The following is a 21,602-nucleotide window of genomic DNA, read 5'->3' as shown; positions in this document are numbered from 1 at the left end:
CGGAAACTACAACTAATCCAGAATGCGGCAGCTAGACTGGTGACTGGGGGCGGCCGCCGAGACCACATAACACTGGTCTTGAAAGACCTACATTGGCTCCCAGTACGTTTCCGAGCACAATTCAAAGTGTTGGTGCTGACCTTGAAAGCCCTAAACAGCCTCGGCCCTGTAGACCTGAAGGAGCGTCTCCACCCCCAACGTTCAGCCTGGACACTGAGGTCCAGCTCCGAGGGCCTTCTGGTGGTTCCCTCACTGCGAGAATTGAGGTTACAGGGAACCAGGCAGAGGGCCTTCTTGGTAGTGGCACCCACCCTGTGGAACGTCCTCCCATCAGATGTCAAGGAAATAAACAACTACAGTATCTGATTTTTATAAGACATCTGAAGGCAGCCCTGTTTAGGAAGTTTTTAATGCCTGATGTTTTATTGTGTTTTAAATATTTTGTTGGGAGCTGCCCAGAGTGGCTGGGAAAACCCATTCAGATGGGCAGGCTATAAGTAATAAATTACAGTCGTACCTTGGGTTAAGTACTTAATTCGTTCCGGAGGTCTGTTCTTAACCTGAAACTGTTCTTAACTTGAAGCACCACTTTAGCTAATGGGGCCTCCTGCCGCCGCCGCACGATTTCTGTTCTCATCCTGAAGCAAAGTTCTTAACTCGAGGTACTATTTCTGGGTTAGCGGAGTCTGTAACCTGAAGCGTATGTAACCCGAGGTACCACTGTATTATTATTATGAGTGCTGGGGTAACCAGCTGCAAAATGCTCCCTTTGCTGGCTGGTTCTGGAAAGGCTGGAAGGAGATATCATGGCCCCAAGCCACGTAGCTCAGCCCTGAGCCATGTAGCTCTTAATCTCAGGGCTATGGGTTCGAGCCCCACGGTTGGGGGTTGGACTAGATGACCCACAGGGTCCCTTCCAACGCTGCAATTCTATGGTTCATATGATCTTGCATTTGTCTAATGCCTGTTAGCTGCACTCTCCACATAGGCAGTTTTCACATGCTTCCTTTCTCCTTAGGAACAAACAGGGTCATAGGAAGCTGGCGTTTTACCAAGAGCATTTGTTTCCCTAGCGCGGTATCATCCACACATACCGACAGTGGCACTTCAGAGTTCAGTTGGGGATGTTCCCAGTCGTATCTGCAGAAGCTGGGGATTGAACCTGGAACCTTCTGAATGCAAAGCAAGAGGCTCTGCCACTGAGCTACAGCCCTTCGTTCTACCTACAGCCAGCTAGCAGAGACAGATACCCCCCAATAGCCTAGTACCATGAAGCCATGTTCCATTTTGTACCACAGGCAAAAGACCCAAATATCCTGGAGGCCGCCTCTTCAGACCGTTTGAATCTTACAACTGGCCACTCACGTTAAAGGAAACAGCGACAGCATGGAGGCAAACTGCTGCACTGGGGAAACTTGGGCAATTTCATATCTACACGCCAGAGACGTTATAATATGACCGAGGAGGGAATCAACTCCAATGGCTGTCATGCCCTGCTCAGGTCAGAAAGTCTCTCTCACCCCGAATCCTCCAGCTCTTGCAGAAACACAGACATCCTTAACCACCTTTAGCTGCTTGGCTGCCCTTTATAGTAAGTTAAGATTGCACAAGTCTCTTCCCAGTGGGAAAAATGAGGCAGAGAGGTTAAAATGATGAGTCACCCGTCATTAAACAAAATGTGGGATCTCTTCACAACTCCCAGTCTCTGTGTAAACAGTTCAATATTGCTATTTTGCCCTGTCAACCGCACAGATAAGGGATGAACAGCTTCATTCTGGCATTGTGCCGTTTGGGAAACAGATTTATCCATCAACATTCCCCCTCCCTCGCCCTTTCTGCCTCTTCCTTGCCGGGCACAATATAGCATCGAACATGCAAGGGGGGCAAACAAGGGCAGTACATAATGCCCCCAGTGCTGATGTCATTGCCGGTGCCCACAGGAAGAGACTCGTCCCTTCCCGATGATGCATCTTAGAAGAAGGGCAATTGGTTGACACGGAACCAGAGATCTTCCTCAGTCCCTGCTACCACCTGGCCCACAAACCAATCTGTCACACATCCCTAATCTGGAGTTTCGACACATACTGGTTAGTCTGTTAAGCAGAAAACTAGCTTTGTAATTCAGGTTATTAGCGCACGATTCGTGAAGCGGGCTCGGAAAGGGAAACCCGTGTCCAGACACGAACCTCAGCGCATTGTTGCTATGTGTAGTGGAACGGGGGGCAAAGAGGCCCCGCCTACTTGTACCGTATTAACCGGATAATTTTATTGTTCATAAAATCCGAGGCGTGTGGGTGAGAGGAGTCGACGCAGAAGCCATCGCTCATGGCGATTTTCAGTACCTCCTCTACAAACACCTGGAAACTGTTGATCTGCTTCTTGGCCGGCAGGACCCACAACCTCTTTAAGTTCTGCCTGGTGTACTCCTCTTCCGGCAGCCCTTCCACGCTGGCAACCCAATCCAAGGTCACGTGGTAGGGATCCTGCAGGTAGCTGGAGATCGAGGACAGGTTGCCGTTGAAACAGTAGTAGAGTTTGGAGCCCAGAAGTTTGAGGAACAAACTGGAGGTGCTGAAGATGTGAGCGTTGAACACTTCCATGTTGGAAGAGGACAAGCTGTAGATCTGGGGAGCTTCCCGGACGGTGAAGTGAACCGTCTGAGTCCTCTGGTCCAAGCTGATGTTGAGCATGGCGTTCTTCTCTGCCCTAGAGAGCTCCACCTCCTTCTCCTGCAGGGCCTCGATCAGCGGCTGGACCTGGTAGAAATCTGCTTCTCGGCGGAGCAGGCCCATTTCTTGGAAGTCCTCTGGGAGGTCCAGGTGGGAGGTTCTCAGGAAGTTGAGGATGTAGCGGAAAACCTTGCCGTCGCGGTCAATGAAGCAGTTGCCTTGGCTGTCCCTCTTGGTTGGCAGGTTCCCGCTGAACATAGCACCCAGCATGGAGTCTGGGAAGCTGGTCAAGGTGGACAGGGATGTTGTGTACAGCTTCCCACCAACGTTTAGCGTTATAGGCTCTGACATGGTGGGGGGAAGGACGTCCGGAGCAGATCTAGGATGGAAGGAATGAGCATCAGACATTAGCACATGCATCGTTTAGGGGTGGGATTTTTTTGGAGGGGGAGAAACTTGAGTGCATTAAAATTCTTCCATTTACCTCCCTCTTCAATCCTCTTCTGGTGGAGCAGAAGAGGTAAAGGAACAAGAGGAGGAGGAGGAGGTGTGAAAGCCCTTGACTCTCCACCAGAAGGACCCATCCCTCTTGTCCTCCTGGACCTACACTTCACTCTCCAACCCTCCAGCTTCTCCTGCCTGACTCTTGTCTCCTGCCTGTTACGGGTTCCCCCAGATCCCTTCTTCCCTCAGCTTCTAACCCCCTTTTCCCCAGTGCCCCACTCGTCAATTTGCCTAGCCACCACTCCTCAGTCTCCAGCCAGTCCCTGACAGTATCAGCAGGAAGTCTTCTCCTGCAGAGCACAATAACTGGTTGGGTATCTAAGGGGTAAGATGATCTTTTGAGAGCCAGTGTGGTGTGGTGGTTAAGAGCAGTGGACTTGTAATCTGGTGAACGGGGTTCGCTTCCCTCTTCCTCCACATGCAGCTGCTGGGTGACCTTGGGCTAGTCACACTTCTCTGAAGTTTCTCAGCCTCACTCACCTCACAGAGTGTTTGTTGTGGGAGAGGAAGGGAAAGGAGATTGTTAGCCGCTTTGAGACTCCTTCAGGTAGTGATAAAGTGGGATATCAAATCCAAACTCTTCTTATTTTGGAAGCTGATTAGGGCTTTGCACACCTGTACTAGCACCTGTTGTCTTTGTCCATGGAGTTTGTCCAATGACAAACCTAGACAGCATCTTTAAAAGCAGAGACATCACCTTGCCAACAAAGGTCTGTATAGTTAAAGCTTTGGTTTACCCAGTAGTGATGTATGGAAGTGAGAGCTGGACCATAAAGAAGGCTGATTGCCGAAGAATTGATGCTTTTGAATTCTGGTGCTGGAGGAGACTCTTGAGAGTCCCATGGACTGCAAGAAGATCAAATCTATCCATTCTGAAGGAAATCAGCCCTGAGCGCTCACTGGAAGGACAGATCCTGAAGCTGAGGCTCCAATACTTTGGCCACCTCATGAGAAGAGAAGACTCCCTGGAAAAGACCCTGAGGTTGGGAAAGATGGAGGGCACAAGGAGAAGGGGATGACAGAGGATGAGATGGTTGGACAGTGTTCTCGAAGCTACCAACATGAGTTTGACCAAACTGTGGGAGGCAGTGGAAGACAGGAGTGCCTGGTCTGCTCTGGTCCATGGGGTCACAAAGAGTCGGACATGACTAAACAATAACAACAACTAGCACCTAGAAGGCTGTATTATAGAATCATAGAGTTGGGAATCTCAGCTAAAGCATCCAGGACAGACGCCCATCCAACCTCTGCTTAAAAACCTCCCAAGGAGGGAGACCGTTCCACTGTCAAACAACCTGAGGATCCACTTTCAAGGTGTTTGGTTCCCACGTGAAAGATCATAACTGCAGCTTTCAGCGTCAGCTTGCAAGCGAGAACAAAACTCCCACAGATAGAACTTCTACGTCTTTTCAGCATAGCTACTTTGCCCATTCAGATGCCACCAGGCTTCCAACTTCTGAGTAACACAGTGAAGAGGAAATCATCTGATGGTATGAACCTGTGTGAATGAGTTATTGGGTACAGGGAAATGGAGACCCGTAGTAACTGGTCATCAGCCTTGAACGCTAGTTTGCCTCAAAGTCAACAACAATTTCCCCGTTGGAAATCTCTCTTTTTTTTTAAAATAATTTTTATTGGTTTTTCACGTTTTATAAAAACATAACACACACAGAAAGGACAAGACAATAACATGTATAATTTCAGAAAATCCTACTTTCTTAACCTTGTTCCTTGACTTCCCCCCACCCCCCTTCATGCATCCCAATTCCCATAATTGTGTCAGCAAATTAAAATTTCTACTCTTAACCATCTTAATATTGCCTCTTTTATAAAAAAGAAAAGAAAAAAGAATAAGTTTTTTCTAAGTTGGACTCAAATTCCCTTCCATCGATTTCCCGTTTTGTCTTAGATAAAAGTCGTATTAACTAAACCCAAAGGTCCTGAGTGTTTTTAAAGTTCTATTCTTCCCTCCCTCCCATCCCCGGTTTTCGTCCCTTCCCCAATACATGTCCAAATAACAGTTCTTAGCCTGGATTCCTCACGTCCGAGGCTTTCAAGTCTCTTTCAGTCCCTCTCCGCCGGTCTTGTTGGTAGTCCTTTATGTTGGTCGTCGAATCTCGAAGGAGTTCTGTCCCCATCAAACCAGGTTCTCTTCCCACAAGGACATTTGAAAACAACTGCTGCAAAAGTTCCGCAGGCCATGCATCTTCAGAGTCAGAGTGGAGGCCCCAATCATATTTCTTCTTTATTTTGAGTTCCTGTATTCCATATACTCCCGGGGCCTCCTCCTTCGTCTTTTGCATCTTTCGCAGATTTGTAGTCAATGTAATCCAAAAGTCTCCTTGCTTATATTCCACTGGTGTAAGCTTCTGGTTGGTACTTTCCATCTTTGCTTTCTCTTTTCCTTGTTTAGTCTCCTCCACTTCTTGAGTTATCATTTCCGATTCAGCTGCAGATTCTTTCTCATTCAGGTCCTCAATACATTCAGCAGAGCTGCTTGTTCCAGAGGTCAAGGTCATGAGTTGTTTATTCATAGCCAGACTCTGCTCTTGTAAGATTCCCACCAAATGAAACATTCTTTCAATTTCCACTAGTAACTTTCCATCCACAGCCATTGTAATGACACAGAGTTCCCCCTAGAGGGAATCTGGTTACTTAATAATCTTTCTCCAATAATCCTCTGACTTGTTGTTATTACTTTGTTTCCAACAATTTTAGTTCAATTATAACTGATTTTAATCCAGAGGGATCTTAGATGACAATTTTTCAACTTTAAACTGTCCGTTTGACAGCTTTGACAGCTGTCAAACTCTGTATTCCTCTTCCACAAGCTCAAACACAGGACGCTCCCGGGCCCGGGAGGGGGGTTGTATACAACAGAAAAGAAGCTTCTAAAATTCCACTCTTTCACTCCAGCTCAAAATTTCTTTTTGCCAAATCTTGGAAGTTAATGTCTTTTTTTAACTCACCCCACAAAGGGTAGGCTCTCCAGCTTAGTTCTTCTATTGTTGCTTTAGATCGTCTGCAAGAGGGGGGGTGTGGACTTCCTTTTAGCACACCCCCCGGTCGTCTCGGATTCACAGGAAAATATTCTTAAAGTCCAATTCCATCTTACTCACGGGTTATTCTTTTTCAGTCCGAATTTCAAGGAAGGAAGTCAGCGCTCTCCAGTCATGGCTCGCGGCTCCGCTCAACCAAGGTAGCGATCGACTCTCAGCGCCACGCCACCCTCCGTACCCTCTCTGCAGCCTTTAAAAAGGCTCTTCGTGGGTCGGGGGGGCGCTTAAGGCGCCCACCGAGTCTTCCAGTCTGCAGGCTTCAGCGCCTGCGGTTTCTAAGGGTCCCCGCGTCGCCGGCACGGCAAGACCCGTCCTCAGTTGAGCCGATTCCCTCCGCAGCTCGGAGGGAACCCGCCATTTCCAGATCGCGCCAACCCGGAAGTCCCCCGTTGGAAATCTCAGGGCTGTAAACTCAGGAAGCTGCACGCAAGTCCACCTCTAGGTCTTCTGCCGAGGCCAGATACCATTTGGAGACAAGGTACCTTTATTAATTGGCACAAAGCCAGTGTAGTTAGAAAGTCACACAAGGCTTGGGAGACCTGGGTTCAAATCCTCACAGGGTTATTGTGAGGATGAAACAGAGGAATGAAAACCACGTATGCTGCCTTGAGGACCTCTTGTGGGGTATACATGTCAGGAAGAAAGGAAGAGAAACTTGCTAACGAAACTCCCATCACCCCTTCCTGGCTGGGACTGATGGGTGTTGGAGTACAACAACAATCTGAGGACCCTACTTAGGAGCCTTGGTTCTCAAACGCCTTGGTTCCCAAACACCAAAAACCAGGAAGTAAGTGTTCCGGTTTTCTAATGTTTTTCGAAAGCCAAACGTCCGATGTGGCTGTAGGCTATTGTTTCAGGGGCGGCTGCACCAATCAGAAGCTGCGCCTTAGTTTTTAAACATTTTGGAAGTCAAACAAAGTTCTGGAACGGATTAAGTTTGGTGCTTTTATTTTTGCTATGTATTTTGTGGTTTTGTTTTTGAGGCTTTTTTGGTTAATCTGTTTTTGTGACTGTGTGGAACCCAGTTCAGCTACTGATTGATTGATTGTGCGACTGCGGAAATGGGTAAAAGCCCCCCATCCAAACAATGATTATCATCAGTGCAGGTAAGAATTTTATTTTTTTTAATCATCTACAATACTGGCTTATTTATTTTATAGTACAGCACATTGATTATTGCTTTCATTTTATGGATCAATGATCTCATTAGTAAAATTCATGTTGAATTGCTGTTTTAGGGTTTTTTTTAAAAAAAGTCTGGAACGAATTAATCCATTTTGCATTACTTTCTATGGGAAAGCGCGCCTTGGTTTTGGAACGCTTTGGTTCCAAATCCGGAACGGATTAAGTTTGTGAACCAAGGTATCACTGTACCAGGTTACGGAAAGGTGTGTTAGTAGTCAGAACTTTCAGACCCTCTTCAATCCATTATGACACGGCGTGCTGAACCCTTGCATGTTATGGAAAAGAAGAATAACAGTTGGCTGCGTGAATGGGCCTTTCCCCACGACTCTTTATTCACTGCGTCAGGTGAGATCTGAGGCTGGAAAGACCATTTCACCGACCCATCCGTGAGGTAAGACCACTTGGGCAAAGAGTGATCTTGGAGGGAGTAAGCCAGTTAGGGTGTCAAGGGAAACATGAGGGATAAGAAATGCAAGAATTGTATTGCTGGATGAGCACAAGTTTTCTGTCTGCATTCTAAGGCTGGATCTAGACACATTAAAAAAACCGTTTTGGGAAAACACGTTGCAAAGCTCATAATGGGAAATCACATTAGCGACGGATCAAACTCTACAGCGCCATCTGGTGTCGTGGTGTTATAACACATTTAAAACCAATGTAAAAGGTAAAGGGGCCCCTGACCATTAGGTCCAGTTGTGACCAACTCTGGGGTTGCGGCGCTCATCTCGCTTTATTGGCCAAGGGAGCCGGCGTACAGCTTCCGGGTCATGTGGCCAGTATGACTAAGCCACTTCTGGCGAACCAGAGCAGCACACGGAAACGCCGTTTACCTTCCCGCCAGAGCGGTACCTATTTATCTACTTGCACTTTGACGTGCTTTTGAACTGCTAGGTTGGCAGGAGCAGGGACCAAGCAACGGGAGCTCACTCCATCACGGGGATTCGAACCGCCGACCTTTTGATCGGCAAGCCCTAGGTTCTGTGGTTTAACCCACAGCGCCACCCGCATCCCAAAAACTAATGTAGCTGTGTCCTAAGTCCAACAGTGGTCAGCCATATATTCCTAAGAAGGTAGCCCACCATCTAATTCTTACAGTGATCAAACAGATAGATAGATGCCTCTTATGGGAAGTCGGGAACTGGGTCTGATTTTTGCTTTGTCTATTCTTTTATTGTTAAATTGCTTCTAAATATTTTAGAGGAAGCGATTAACAAATAAATAAAACAATGTGAAGAATGTGTATACCGCTCAACAGAAAGTATCTAAGTGCAAGGAAGGGCATGTAAAAATATGTAAGACCGAAAATTAGAAATCATAATAATAAAAACCCTTCATTGTATGTTGTCTCAGCCGTAAACTTCTAAACAACAATTCAGCTGGGAACGACCTGAGTTGTTGTTGTTAAGCCTCTGAAGCGCAAAATAATAGGTGCCCATTGCCAAGGGGACAAAATGCCATTATGCTGGTGCATAATTAAGAGGCTTATACAATGGAACCTTAGTTCCTGAACGGCTTAGTTGCCAAACAAATCAGCTCCTGAACGCTGCAAACCAGAAAATAAGTGTACCGGTTTGTGAACGCTTTTTGGAAGCCAAACGTCTGATGCGGCTTCTGCTTGTGTGCAGGAAGCTCTGGCAGCCAATCGGAAGCCGCGCCTTGGTTTTCAAACAGTTTCGAGAGTCAAACGGGCTCCCGGAACAGATTAAGTTCAAGAACTATGGTACCACTGTAATAATACCCCGCCCATCTGGCTGGGTTTCCCAGCCACTCTGGGCAGCTTCCAGCAAAATATAAAAACATAATAAAACATCAAACATAAAACTTCACAATACTTCAGATGTCTTCTAAAAGTAAGGTACAGTGGATGCTCGGGTTGTAAATGTGATCTGTACGAGAGGCACGTTCGCAACCCACAGCATTTGCAACCCGCAGCGCCGCGTCTGCGCACGTGCAGATTGCAATTCGGCACTTCTGCGCACGTGCAAAGCGCGATCTAGCACTTCTGCACATGTGCAACCGCTGAAACCCAGAAGTAACCTGTTCCAGTACTTCTGGGTTTTGGCGCGTCTGTAACCTGAAAAAACGCAACCTGAAGCATCTGTAACCCGAGGTATGACTGTAGTTGTTTATCTCCTTGACATCTGGTGGGAGGGCATTCCACAGGGCGGGCGCCACTACCGAGAAGGCCCTCTGCCTGGTTCCCTGTGGCTTCACCTCTCGCAGTGAGGGAACTGCCAGAAGGCCCTCTGAGCTGGACCTCAGTGTCTGGGCTGAGCAATGTGGGTGGAGACGCTCCTTCAGGTATACTGAAGTTTAGCCATCCCTGACTTGAGGCCTACATAATACCTGGAGGATAACTGAAATGCAGGTAGGAAACTGGCCCCCTTGGGTGAAGAATGTTGGTGTGCATATGTGTCAAAGGTCGCTGGTGAAAGACCTTTGAGGCCTATGTGGATATTTGCTTCCTTGACCTGCTTTGCGCTTGTGGTCCGACCCGACGGCCTAGCTTTGAAACAAGTGGCTGCGCTGATGAACTTTTACTCCTGCGCAAATTCCACCCCCTTTGTTTTTAAAATAACTATCTGCAAAGCAGGGGCTTAACTGACCTTGAAAAAATGTCAAACAACTGGTCAGAGCCGTTCTGTATTTAACCTGAAGCAAGCATACATCTCTGTGTGGAGTGATGGCTAACTTGGGGGAACGATTTTGTGCTTGTCTACATAGGAAAGGCTATGAAAGAGCCATAGCTCAGTGCAAAGGAATGAGACTTGTATGCATATAGTTATCTGAAGTTTAACATTTTAGTATGTTTTTATATATGTTGGAAGCAACCCAGAGTGGCTGGGGCAACCAAGTCAGATGGGTGGGTTTTAGAAGAAGAAGAAGAAGAAGAAGAAGAAGAAGAAGAAGAGGAGGAGGAGGAAGAAATCCCTCCTTTAGGAGAGAAATGTTGGAGGGCAAGGGCAAATGGCTGGATACAGAAGACTCTTACTACAGTCGTCCCTTGGAAGTCGAACGGAATCCTTTCCAGAAGTCCTTTCAACTTCCAAAACGTTCGGAAACGAAAGCGCGGCTTCTGATTGGCTGCAGGAAGCTCCTGTAGCCAATCGGAAGCCGCATCAGATGTTTGGCTTCCAAAAACAGTTCGCAAACCAGAACACTCACTTCTGGGTTTGCAGCGTCCGGGAGCCAAAACGTTCGAGAACTAACTGCTTGAAAAACAAGGTGCGACCGTATATTCTTATGTTCTGAAATCCCTGGAGTCATTGTCAGTCAGTGCAGACCAGGTGAGTAACCTGTGGCACTCCAGATATTACTGGACTGACTCTCAGCATCCCTGACACCACCACTGGCCATGGTGTCTGACGCTGATGGGAGTTGTAGTTGCAGTTCAAGACATCTGGAGGATGTCAAATTGGCAAAAGCTTTGTTACGGAAGTGCCACCTGCAACAACAACCTGCAGACGTTGATGCAAGTTCCCCTGAGCCCTGGGGCGTACAAAAGAGTGTTAGACATGTAAATACATGTGATGGGATGATTAGCTGCTTGTGCGTAAAATCGTGGTCCCTCAGAGTTTGTGCAACTCCACAAACCTCTGTGTGTGACAGAGCTCCTCAGACATGTCTGCCCTAGTCACTTGCAGATTCCGACAGTGGTTGTTTTCGGAAGCGCTTCCAGCATAGAAGCTCCTTAACGGAAACACGTCTTCTGGACTCACGACGTGACAGCTTCCGGCGAGGAATGGGTCTCCCTATGGGAGCTTCTGACACCTCCCCACTGTTCTCGCTGGACGTGTCCCTGAGCCCTCCCTCTTGCTCGCTTTCCCTCAGAGATCCTCCCCTTTCCCTGCTAGTTCCTGCTTTAGCTGCTGCGTCTCTCTCAGCCCTCGTGAGACTTTCCTCCAGAGACCCATCTCTCCCCCTGCTGGTCCCTGCTTCCGCTGCTGAGTCCCTCCCAGCCTCCGTGAGCCCTCTCCCCACCTGTTCCTCCGATGGCAGTTCCCTGACATCCACCTCCCCTCCAGGACCCCCTTCACCCCCACCCATTCCCTCTCCTCTGGGCGGTGAGGAGGTAAAACCCCGAAAAGAATCCTCTTCATCTTCAGACGTCTCGAACATTTCCCTCCATCGGTCGCCGTTCCGGCTCGCTGAATCCTCCTCCTCCTCGGAATCTGTGAACCCCTCCAACTCTTCTTCTTCGTCGGTGGTGGCAAAGTATTCCCTCCGGAACCTCGCCACTGGCTGAGGTTTACGTGGGAACCTCTGATGAAAAGTTTCTATTAAAACCTCGTCATTGACATCCTCTGCCATGACCCAGGTGTTTTCCGACTCCGGTTCCCCTTCCCACGTTACCAAATACTCTACTTGATCTCCCTTCCACCTGGAATCGAGGATCTCCGCTACATGGTAGCTGTGTTCCCTTTCCTCCATTGCTGGTCCCCGAGTGACCCTCCCTTCTCTGTCCCCTTTATACGGTGACAGCAACGACCTGTGGAAAACTGGGTGCAGCTTCATGTGGTTCGGTAACCGGAGTCTGAAAGCCACTGGGTTGACCTGTTGCGTGACTTCAAATGGGCCCAGTCTTTTGGGTCTTAACTTCTTACAACCCCCTTTGAATGGTAACCCTTGGGTTGACAGCCACACCTGGTCCCCCACCCTAATGGTTTCACCTTCTCTTCTGTTTTTGTCTGCCTGCCTCTTATATTCCTCCTTGGCCCTGTCTAAGTTAAGTTGGAGCTGGCGATGGATCGTTTCCATTTCTTCTACGAACTGTTCGGCAGCTGGAACGCTCCAGTTCTCCCCTTCCCCCCCTGGGAAAGCCCGGGGATGGCACCCGTAATTAGCCAAAAAGGGGCTCATCCCCGTGGACACGTTCTCCGCATTGTTGTAGGCAAATTCTGCCAACGCCAGCTTCTCCACCCAATCATTCTCTCTGTCATTCACATAACACCTCAAATATTGCTGGAGGATGCCATTGGCTCTTTCCGCCTGCCCGTTGGTTTCAGGATGCCGGGCAGTCGAAAAATTGACCTCTACATGCAGTAAGCTCATGAGCTTCCTCCAGAACCTGGAAGTAAATTGTTTCCCTCAGTCTGAAACCACCCTCAAGGGGGCGCCATGCAACCTAAACACATTTTCTACAAACAGTTTAGCGGTTTCTTCTGCCGTGACAGCATGTGAGCAGGCTATAAAGTGGGCCATTTTGGTTAACAGGTCTACCACAACCATGATGGCTGTTTTCCCTCTGGACTTTGGCAGATCAGTCATGAAATCTATTGCCACTGCTTCCCATGGTCTTTCAGGTGTGGGTAGTGGTTCTAATAACCCTGCCGGTTCCGCCTCTCCCCCTTGGCTCGCTGGCATTGGTCACACCCTCTCACATACTCCCGCACATCTTCCCTGACCTTGGGCCACCAAAATTCCCTGGTAACCAGCCACATGGTTTTGTGTTGCCCAAAATGCCCTGCTGTGGGGCTATCGTGCAGTTGCTTGAGTACCTTCTCCCTCAAATCACCTTCAGGTATATATAACGCTCCCTTGTAATACAACGCCCCGTTTCTCTCCTCAAAACCCCCGGGTTTGTCTCCATCCCTCCTGAGACCCCTGAGTTTGTCCTGGGCATATTCATCATGCACCGTTCCCTCTACCAGTTCCCTTTGCCCCACCAATGCCGCCCCACACACCCAGCGGTCCTCTGGAATGACATGTCTTTCTTTGGGTGCTCCCTCCCCCTCCAAATATTCAGGTTTGCGTGAGAGAGCGTCCGCCCTAACGTTCTCTGGGCCTGGCACGTAACAAATCTCAAAGTTAAATTTGGAGAACTCCTGGGCCCATCTCAACTGCCGTTGGTTGAGCACTCGCGCCGTTCTCCAATACTCTAGGTTCTTATGGTGAGTGCACACTTGCACCTTATGTTGTGCACCAATTAGCAGGTGCCTCCATCTCCGGAAAGCCTCATGAATAGCAAGAAGTTCTCGGTCGTACACCGTGTAGTTCCTCTCGGATTTGTTCAGCTTTCGCGAAAAAAAGGCACACGGTCTCCACTCTGACTCCTCCTTCCCTGGCTGCAGAAGAAGCACCACCCCTATGGCTCTGTCTGATGCGTCTGTTTCGACCCTCATCTTTTTTTGTAAATCCACATGCAGAAGTTGTCCTTCAGAGGCGAAGGCCCTTTTCAGTTCCTCAAAAGCTCGCTCCGCCTCCTCAGTCCAAACAAATTTCTTCTTACTGCTGAGACAGTCCGTAATGGGCGCCGTCAGGTGTGCAAAGTTTCGGATGAACTTACGATAAAAGTTCCCAAACCCTAGGAACCTCTGCACATCCTTCTTGGTTTTGGGTGTTTTCCATTCCAGCACTGCCTGGACCTTGCCGGGATCCATGGCTAATCCCTTGTCTGACAGGCGGTACCCCAGGAATTCAACCTCCTTGGTATGAAACTGACACTTCTCCAGTTTCACCCACAGCCTGTTGGCTTGCAGCCTGCTCAACACTTCTCTGACGTCTCCCACATGCTGCTCCTCATTCTCAGAATACACCAACACGTCATCTAGGAAGGCCACACAATTCTTGTAAAGCAAAGGCCCCAGTACGTGGTTCATAAACGATTGGAAGCACGCCGAGCCTGCTTGTAAGCCAAATGGCATCACGAGATATTCAAATGCCCCCAAAGGGGTGAACATGGTGGTTTTCCATTCATCCCCTTTCCTTATACGTATCAGGTTGTACGCCCCCCTTAGGTCCAGCTTTGTAAAAATCTTTCCCTTCCGCACCCTGGTCAAAATGTCGTCAATCCTGGGCATAGGGAAAGCCAAGGGTTCTGACACTGCGTTTAAGGCCCTGAAGTCACACACAAGTCTCGGCTTGTCCGTGTTTTTTTTATCCACAAAAAACACTGGGCTACCTCCCACTGCTTTGGACTCTCTGATGAAGCCTCTCTTCAGGTTCTTGTCAATGAACTCTCTTAGCTCCTGCATTTCTCTGTCTGACATGGCATACAACTTGCCTACAGGAAGCTGTGCCCCAGGGAGTAAATTGATTTGACAGTCAAAGGGCCTATGCGAGGGTAGTTGGTCAGCTTCCTTCTCGCTGAACACGTCGCTGAGATCTGCGTATTGTGGTGGTACCTTCACCTTCTCCATTACTTCCGTCCCTGCTAGGGTGGCTTGGGCCCCTGCTGAACCCTTTCCCCCTTTGCAGTGTTCTAAACAATGTGCTGAACCAAAGGAAACCACTCTCTGATGCCAGCCCACCAGCGGATCATGTAACGCTAGCCAGCTCATCCCCAAAATAATAGGAGCTCCTCCCAAGGTGGCCACATTAAACGCTATCAGTTCTGTGTGCCTTGCCACCTTCATTATCATTGGGACGGTCTGCAAGCTGACTTCTCCTCCCAACAACTCCCTGCCATCGATCGTGGTCACCTGCAGGGGGTTGCTTAAAGGGATAGTCTGTATCTGGTGTTCAGCTGCAAACTCTTTGCTCATGAAATTGCAGGAGCTGCCTGAGTCCAACAGCGCCTTTATCTTTAAGGGGTGTCCATTTTGCAGCTCTAGCGACACTTCAATCACTAGGGCAGGTTGAGGAGCTTCTGGCATGGGCACTTTCACTGCTCTTTGGCCCGGCTGCTGTGCCCCGACTGTGGCAACCAGGCGTTGGCCTTTTACCTGCTCCGGTTTTCCCTCCTCTCTTCCCTCAACAGCTCCCACCATCCCTTGCCATTCCTTCCTCTGGGGGCAGACTGGCAAAGTGACCTGGCTGTTGGCAGAGATAGCATTTCCGGGCGCCTTTTCCTTCCTTCTTTCCCCCCTCACTGGGCTTTGAAACTGCGCGCGCGCGCGCTGTTCCGATTTCCATCGGCTCTGCCGGCGGGAAAGTTGTCTCTGGAATGTCAGGAATGCGGAACTCCTTCCAGCGTTCCCCCTTCCCTTCCCGCCTCTCCAAAGCTCTCGCCTCCTGGCGCGCTCCTATGGTCAGCGCAGATTTAGTCAGCTGATCCATAGAATCCGCCCTAGGACCCCGGGAAAGTTCGTCTTTCACAGCCGAAGCAAGGCCTTCTTCAAATAGCATTTGAATGGGTGCCGCCGATAAGTCCCACCCCAATCTGTGAACCAGCATGGTGAACTCAGTCCAGTACTCACGGACAGATCGGCTTCCCTGCTTGCAAGCCATTAGCTGTCTGCGCACCACTCCCTCCTCAATATCGCTGGAAAACATGAGATCCATTGCACGAAAGAACTTCATGGTGTCCTTTAGGACGTCATTGTGCGTTGCCATCAGGGGTCTAACCCAGTCCCTCGCCCCTTTTTCAAGATGCCCAATCACAAAAGCCACTCGCGATTCCTCGTCAGGGAATTCATCAAACTGCACATTGAGGGCATATTGCATCTCTGTTCTAAAGGCATGGTAGTCCTTGGGGTCCCCCCCAAACTTCTGCACCAATCCTGGTACCTTTCTGGTGAACTGGGTGGCTCTCCCCTTCTTGTCTGCATCCTGAGCCCTTCTCTCCTCAAGCCTCGCCGTCTGCAGCGCCAGTTGGATTTCCAACGCTCGGTACCTTTCTTCCAAGCTTGGACCCGCTCCAACTCCTGCCTCTCCGGTTCCGGCTGGGTCGCTCATGATGCCTTCTCCTGCACAGGCAGCTTACAAAGACTGTCGGAATGCTGTGATGGGATGATTAGCTGCTTGTGCGTAAAATCGTGGTCCCTCAGAGTTTGTGCAACTCCACAAACCTATGTGTGTGACAGAGCTCCTCAGACATGTCTGCCCTAGTCACTTGCAGATTCCGACAGTGGTTGTTTTCGGAAGCGCTTCCAGCATAGAAGCTCCTTAACGGAAACACGTCTTCTGGACTCACGACGTGACAGCTTCCGGCGAGGAATGGGTCTCCCTATGGGAGCTTCTGACACCTCCCCACTGTTCTCGCTGGACGTGTCCCTGAGCCCTCCCTCTTGCTCGCTTTCCCTCAGAGATCCTCCCCTTTCCCTGCTAGTTCCTGCTTTAGCTGCTGCGTCTCTCTCAGCCCTCGTGAGACTTTCCTCCAGAGACCCATCTCTCCCCCTGCTGGTCCCTGCTTCCGCTGCTGAGTCCCTCCCAGCCTCCGTGAGCCCTCTCCCCACCTGTTCCTCCGATGGCAGTTCCCTGACAATACATAAGCAACATTAAGGCCACCGTGGCCTCAATCACACTTTAAAACCTATCCTTAAAAAAGATCTTCCTTCCAAAATATCTCCGTGTTTATCTTTGGGGTTGTATCGTAAGGCAAGGCGCAGCTAATCAAGGTATATTTGCACATATCCTGTCTGATATTTTTGGCCCCATCTCGTTATACCTTTAATCCCTTAAAACCAGTCCTACCTTTAAAGATAAGATCATAGGTAAATCCACGTTGGTGCTCTTAGATAAAATGAACCAGCCGTGTATTAACAGATGATTTACCAATTCTGGCTTGCCGTCTGCCTTCAGCCACAAAAACTAAAAAACTGGTTCAGCCGTCAGGGTCTGCCCCCTGGCCCGATCCCAATCATGATTACTCAGAAGGAAGTTTCCGTGAATTCAGCCAAGCTTACTCTCAATTAAGTGCAGAGATCGTGGCAACCTTAATTCAATTTTACCTTGCCTCTAACAAGCCTGGTCTAGCTACATTCATCTTTCCAAGGAGCTGAGGTCCTGCAAAAGGTTTTGCATGCAGCTCAGGACTTGCGATGATCTTGGCTTTCAACAACTTTGCATTTAGAAGAAATTCTAATGTGGACCCAGCAGACAAAAGTCATATCGAAACAGATTTGCCAGAAAGTATAGCATCCCTCTTTCTCCCTAAGATAGAAGAAGTTGTCAGACTATTTGCCCATTAGCTACTATTTCCTACTCTGACTAGGAACATCGCTTCATCGTCTCAGACAGAGCATCTTTACCCTCTCCTGTTACATGTAACCTGGCAGTATCACATTAGTGTTTAAAAGTTCTAAATGACTTAAGCTCCAAATATCTGAAAGGCCTCCTTCCCTACAGATCCTCTTAAGATCTGCAGAGAGAATCCTCTTGGTAATTTTGTTGCCCTTGCAGGATCAAGGTGGTGGTAGTGGGTGTAGCAAGGGACAGGGTCTTCTCTGTGGCGGCCCCTAAACTATGAAATTCCCTCCTCACAGAAGTGCATTTATAGTCGTAAAGGTAAAGGGAAAGGGACCCCTGACCATTAGGTCCAGTCGTGACCGACTCTGGGGTTGCGGCACTCGTCTCGCTTTATTGGCTGAGGGAGCCGGCGTACAGCTTCCGGGTCATGTGGCCAGCATGACTAAGCCGCTTCTGGCGAACCAGAGCAGCGCACGGAAACGCCATTTACCTTCCCGCCGGAGTGGTACCTATTTATCTACTTGCACTTTGACGTGCTTTCGAACTGCTAGGTTGGCAGGAGCAGGAACCGAGCAACGGGAGCTCACCCCGTCGCGGGGATTCAAACTGCCAACCTTCTGGTTTAACCCACAGCGCCACCCATGTCTGACTTCATTGTACTACTATGAAAACAGCAAACAGTCGCAGGGAGAAAGTCAGGCGGGCTAAAGCTCAGAATGAGCTCAGACTTTCAAAAAAGGTTAAGAATAAGAATAAGAATAAGGTTTCTTTGGATATGTGCAAACAAGAGGAAGAACAAGCAAGCAGTAGGTCCTCTGCATGGAGAAGACAGAGAAATGCTATTGGGTGAAAGAGAGAAGGGAACACGTGTAAGGAAACTGAAGGAACATTCTTTCACCTTTGGTGGACGTGCCCAAAGATTAAGGCTTTCTGGGAAATGATCTATAATGAACTAAAAAAGGTATTTAAATATACCTTCCTTAAGAAACCAGAGGCCTTCCTTTTGGGCATTGTCGGCCAAATGGTGCCAAAGAAGGACAGAACTTTCTTTATGTATGCGACAACAGCAGCAAGAATACTCATCGCAAAGCACTGGAAGACACAGGATTTGCCCACTCTGGAAGAATGGCAGACGCAACTGATAGATTACATGGAACTGGCTGAGATGACTGGCAGAATTCGAGACCTGGGAGAAGAGACGGTGGAAGAGGACTGGAAGAAATTTAAAGACTATTTACAAAAACATCATAAGCTATATGAATGCTAAGAGAATGCACGATAAAAAACAACATGGCATCAGTAACTTAGTTGTAAGAGGTATGACTAAGTGATGTTTAAGAAAATGGTGGAATCTGAGGTAATATTATGCTTAAGTTAACCAGTTTAGTATATGATAAAAATATTGGAAATTGGGGATATAATATTTGAGAACTACAAAATAAGATTTGAAATAAGGTAATAATTTGCTGCTTGTAACTGTATGACTGAGAATGCAGGAAAGGGTGATGTGAGGAAGTCCAAAGGTTATGAGAATATGATTAATGGATAAATTGATTTTGATGTATTCATTCTTTCTTTACTTTCTAATTTTTTTCTGTTCTTTTCTGTTCTGTTTTATGGTGATGGTATTGTATATGTTTGTTGGTTTGTTTTGTGTTCAAAAAATGCAATAAATAATTTTTTTTTAAAAAAAGAGAGAGAAGGGAACACGTACCTACTATAAACGAATTCAAATCTCCACCCAAGCTGCACCCAAGGGTACTAAAGGAACTTGCGGATATAATCTCAGAGCCTCTGTTTACAATCGTTGAGAATTCTTGGAGAACAGGTGAGGTTTCTGCAGACTAGAGACTAGAGATAGACCAGTGTAGATCCTGATAACTAGCGAGAGATCAGCTTGACGTTGATACCAGGAGAAGTCCTAGAACAGAGAATTGAATGGTCGGTCTGTGAGCACTTATAAAAGGATGCCTTGATTACTAAGACCCAGTATGGGTTTCTCAAAAACAAGTCATGCCAGAGGATAGAGTTACAAGCTTTGATAGAGGTACAAACTTGGTGGATCAGGGGAATGCTGTGGACATAGTGTATCTTGATTTCAGACCTTGACAAAGTCCTCCATGATATGCTCCTGTTAAAGCTGGTAAAATATGGGCAGGACGAGGTAACTGTTAGGTTGATTTGGAGTTGACCAAACCCAAAGACCACTCACTAATGGTTCCTCATATCATCCTGGAAAAAAGTGACAAATGGAGGTGCTGCAGAGTTCTGTCCAGGGCCCCTAGTTGTTCAACGTCTTTGTAAATGACTTAGAAGCAGGAATTGAGGGGATGCTCATCCAATTGGCAGATGACACCGCAGAAGACAGAATTTGAATTCAAGATGCCCTGAAAAGATTGATGAACTGGGCCAAAACAAAGTAACAAAACGCATTTCAGTAGGGACAAATCTAAGGTTCTAAACTTAGGCATCCCCAACCTGCATCCCTCCAGATATTTTGGCCTACAACTCTCATGATCCCTAGCTAACGGGACAAGTGGTCAGGGACGATGGGAATTGTAGTCCAAAACATCTGGAGGGCCGAAGGTTGGGGATGCCTGTTCTAAACTTAGGCAGGAGTAACCAGCTGCACAAATATAAGATGGGGGACATCTGACTTGACAGTAGTACGTGGGAAAAAGTTCTTTTACATTACCTGTTATCCAATTCCTTTTCCAAAACAGGAGATACCTGCGGCCTTCTGCATGTGAGGCGGATGTTGTACAAATAAGCTGGTCTCTCCCTAGAGTTTGGATGGTGTTGTGAGCAGAATGAGAGACCTAGATCTCAGCCCCACCTCGGCAATGGAAATTGCTGAGAGGCTCTAGGCAATTTTTAATAATGGTTTCCCTTCTCCAAAACAGAAATAATACGGTCTACTGCAGAGGGTTTATTTATGTCTCATTCATGGCCTGCCTGTCTGCCTCTCCTCCAAAGCAGATGGCATTTTCATGCAACAACAACTTTGCGAGGTAGGTTAGGCAGAAAAATAGTGACTGAACTCAAAGCCCCCGGTCACCTTCACAGCTAAAGCTGTGGCATAAAATTGTGTTTCAAACTTCCAAGGCCATCTCTCTAGCCACTGGACTATCACAACTCCCTACAATGAGTAAAGAAAGAAAGAAAAGAGTCTAGGTTATAAATGGGTATTTTTTATGTCTCTACGCAAACACACATCTAAACGATCTCAGTAACTTAGAGCAGAAATAAGTACTGCAAAGAGATGGAGAAAAGTAAAGGCGTTTGCATGCAGAGCTTGAATAAAAAAATGATCAGACAGCACAAAGTCTAAAAACAACGAGGTTTTAAGATTATGGGATGACAGCAGACTTTGTAATAGAGCTGGGTCCTTTTATGGACTATTGTAAGATAACTTATGGTGGGGGAAATAATATGAATATACCTTTTACTGTTGTGTAGGGGCCTTGTTGCTCTGTATAATTTAAGAGCGGTTTACAAACTTGTACATAATGTTGGAAGGCATTTAGATAGGGACATGTTGCCTTGATATCAACAGTTTATGTAAGCGTGTATACGCTTGGGAGCACCTTTGGATACCAAAGTGGAAGGACAATGTCAAACCGGAAAAGGGCCTGGTACACATCTGCTACCTTGTCACCTTTAACTGCCTGACAGGTGGAAACTCAACAGATGCAGCTCTCCTTTCAGAGGAACTTTCCGACAGTTTTCGTGAGAAATGTGACTTCTGAGCCAGCTGGGTTTTAAAAGCCCCCCCTCCCCAAACAAACAAACAAACAAACAAAAAACCCCATCAAGGTGTATCATGAACCTTGAGCCAAAGGCATGTCTCTGAGGGGCCCAGCCTTTAGGATCCCCCTGCTGATCTCTCCTGCGACCAGCCAGCATCCCATTCATTGGAGGGCTTCCCCCCTGCGCACCTGGATCTTTCGCATCACTTACCTGTCGCGCTGCCAACCTGCTGGACCACTGTCGCAGATGCTTCTTTGGGGTGGGGAAGGGGAGAGAGAGGAAAAAAACACGATGGGAAAGCTTGGGTGGACTGGGGAGGGGGGGAAGAGAGAGAGGTGGATCTGCCCTGCCTAGGAGACGAAGGGAAACCCCAGCCGGCCGCAATGCTCCGTGGGAACTGTATTTCCTGGGCGCCTCCGGTGCCAGCGCCGCGGGCCGGGGACGGGACTACAACTCCCAGCCGGCTCCGGGGCAAAGGCGGCCGGCGATCAGCTGGTGTTAAAGGGGACGCAGCCCTGGAATTGTGACTCGGGGGTAGGGAGGGGGGAGAAAAACAAACCCACAGAGCGAGCCCATCTCCGAAAGC

General features: G+C 48.1%; 2 protein-coding genes across 3 annotated transcripts in view; one reads left to right on the top strand and one right to left on the bottom strand.

Annotated features, from left to right (window-relative positions):
• Positions 1–1,768: 1,768 nt before the first annotated feature.
• On the bottom strand, positions 1,769–21,592 carry KCTD21 (potassium channel tetramerization domain containing 21; the record flags this gene model as incomplete). The annotated part of the gene is given in 4 exon segments (XM_081197431.1): positions 1,769–3,034; positions 3,037–3,048; positions 21,227–21,565; positions 21,568–21,592. Coding segments are annotated over 4 exon segments (1,173 nt in total). The 3' UTR covers positions 1,769–2,237.
• Positions 7,474–21,602, top strand: part of USP35 (ubiquitin specific peptidase 35) — a gene marked incomplete at its 5' end in the record, with an annotated part of 49,908 nt that continues 35,779 nt past the window's right edge. The window contains one exon of one of the 2 annotated variants that reach the window (XM_081197322.1): positions 7,474–7,808. Coding sequence is in view for 1 of the 2 variants with exons in the window: in XM_081197321.1 (XP_081053447.1) it covers positions 20,257–20,277 (21 nt within the window). Of the gene's footprint in view, positions 7,809–20,168; positions 20,278–21,602 lie in introns of those variants that run through there. The other variant, XM_081197321.1, reaches the window with a different exon arrangement.

Source organism: Podarcis bocagei (assembly GCF_964188305.1).
Source record: "Podarcis bocagei genome assembly, chromosome: 6".
NCBI classification, from domain to species: domain Eukaryota; kingdom Metazoa; phylum Chordata; class Lepidosauria; order Squamata; family Lacertidae; genus Podarcis; species Podarcis bocagei.
The sequence above is the reverse complement of the archived record's forward strand: the minus strand, read 5'-3'. Positions and strand labels throughout refer to the sequence as shown.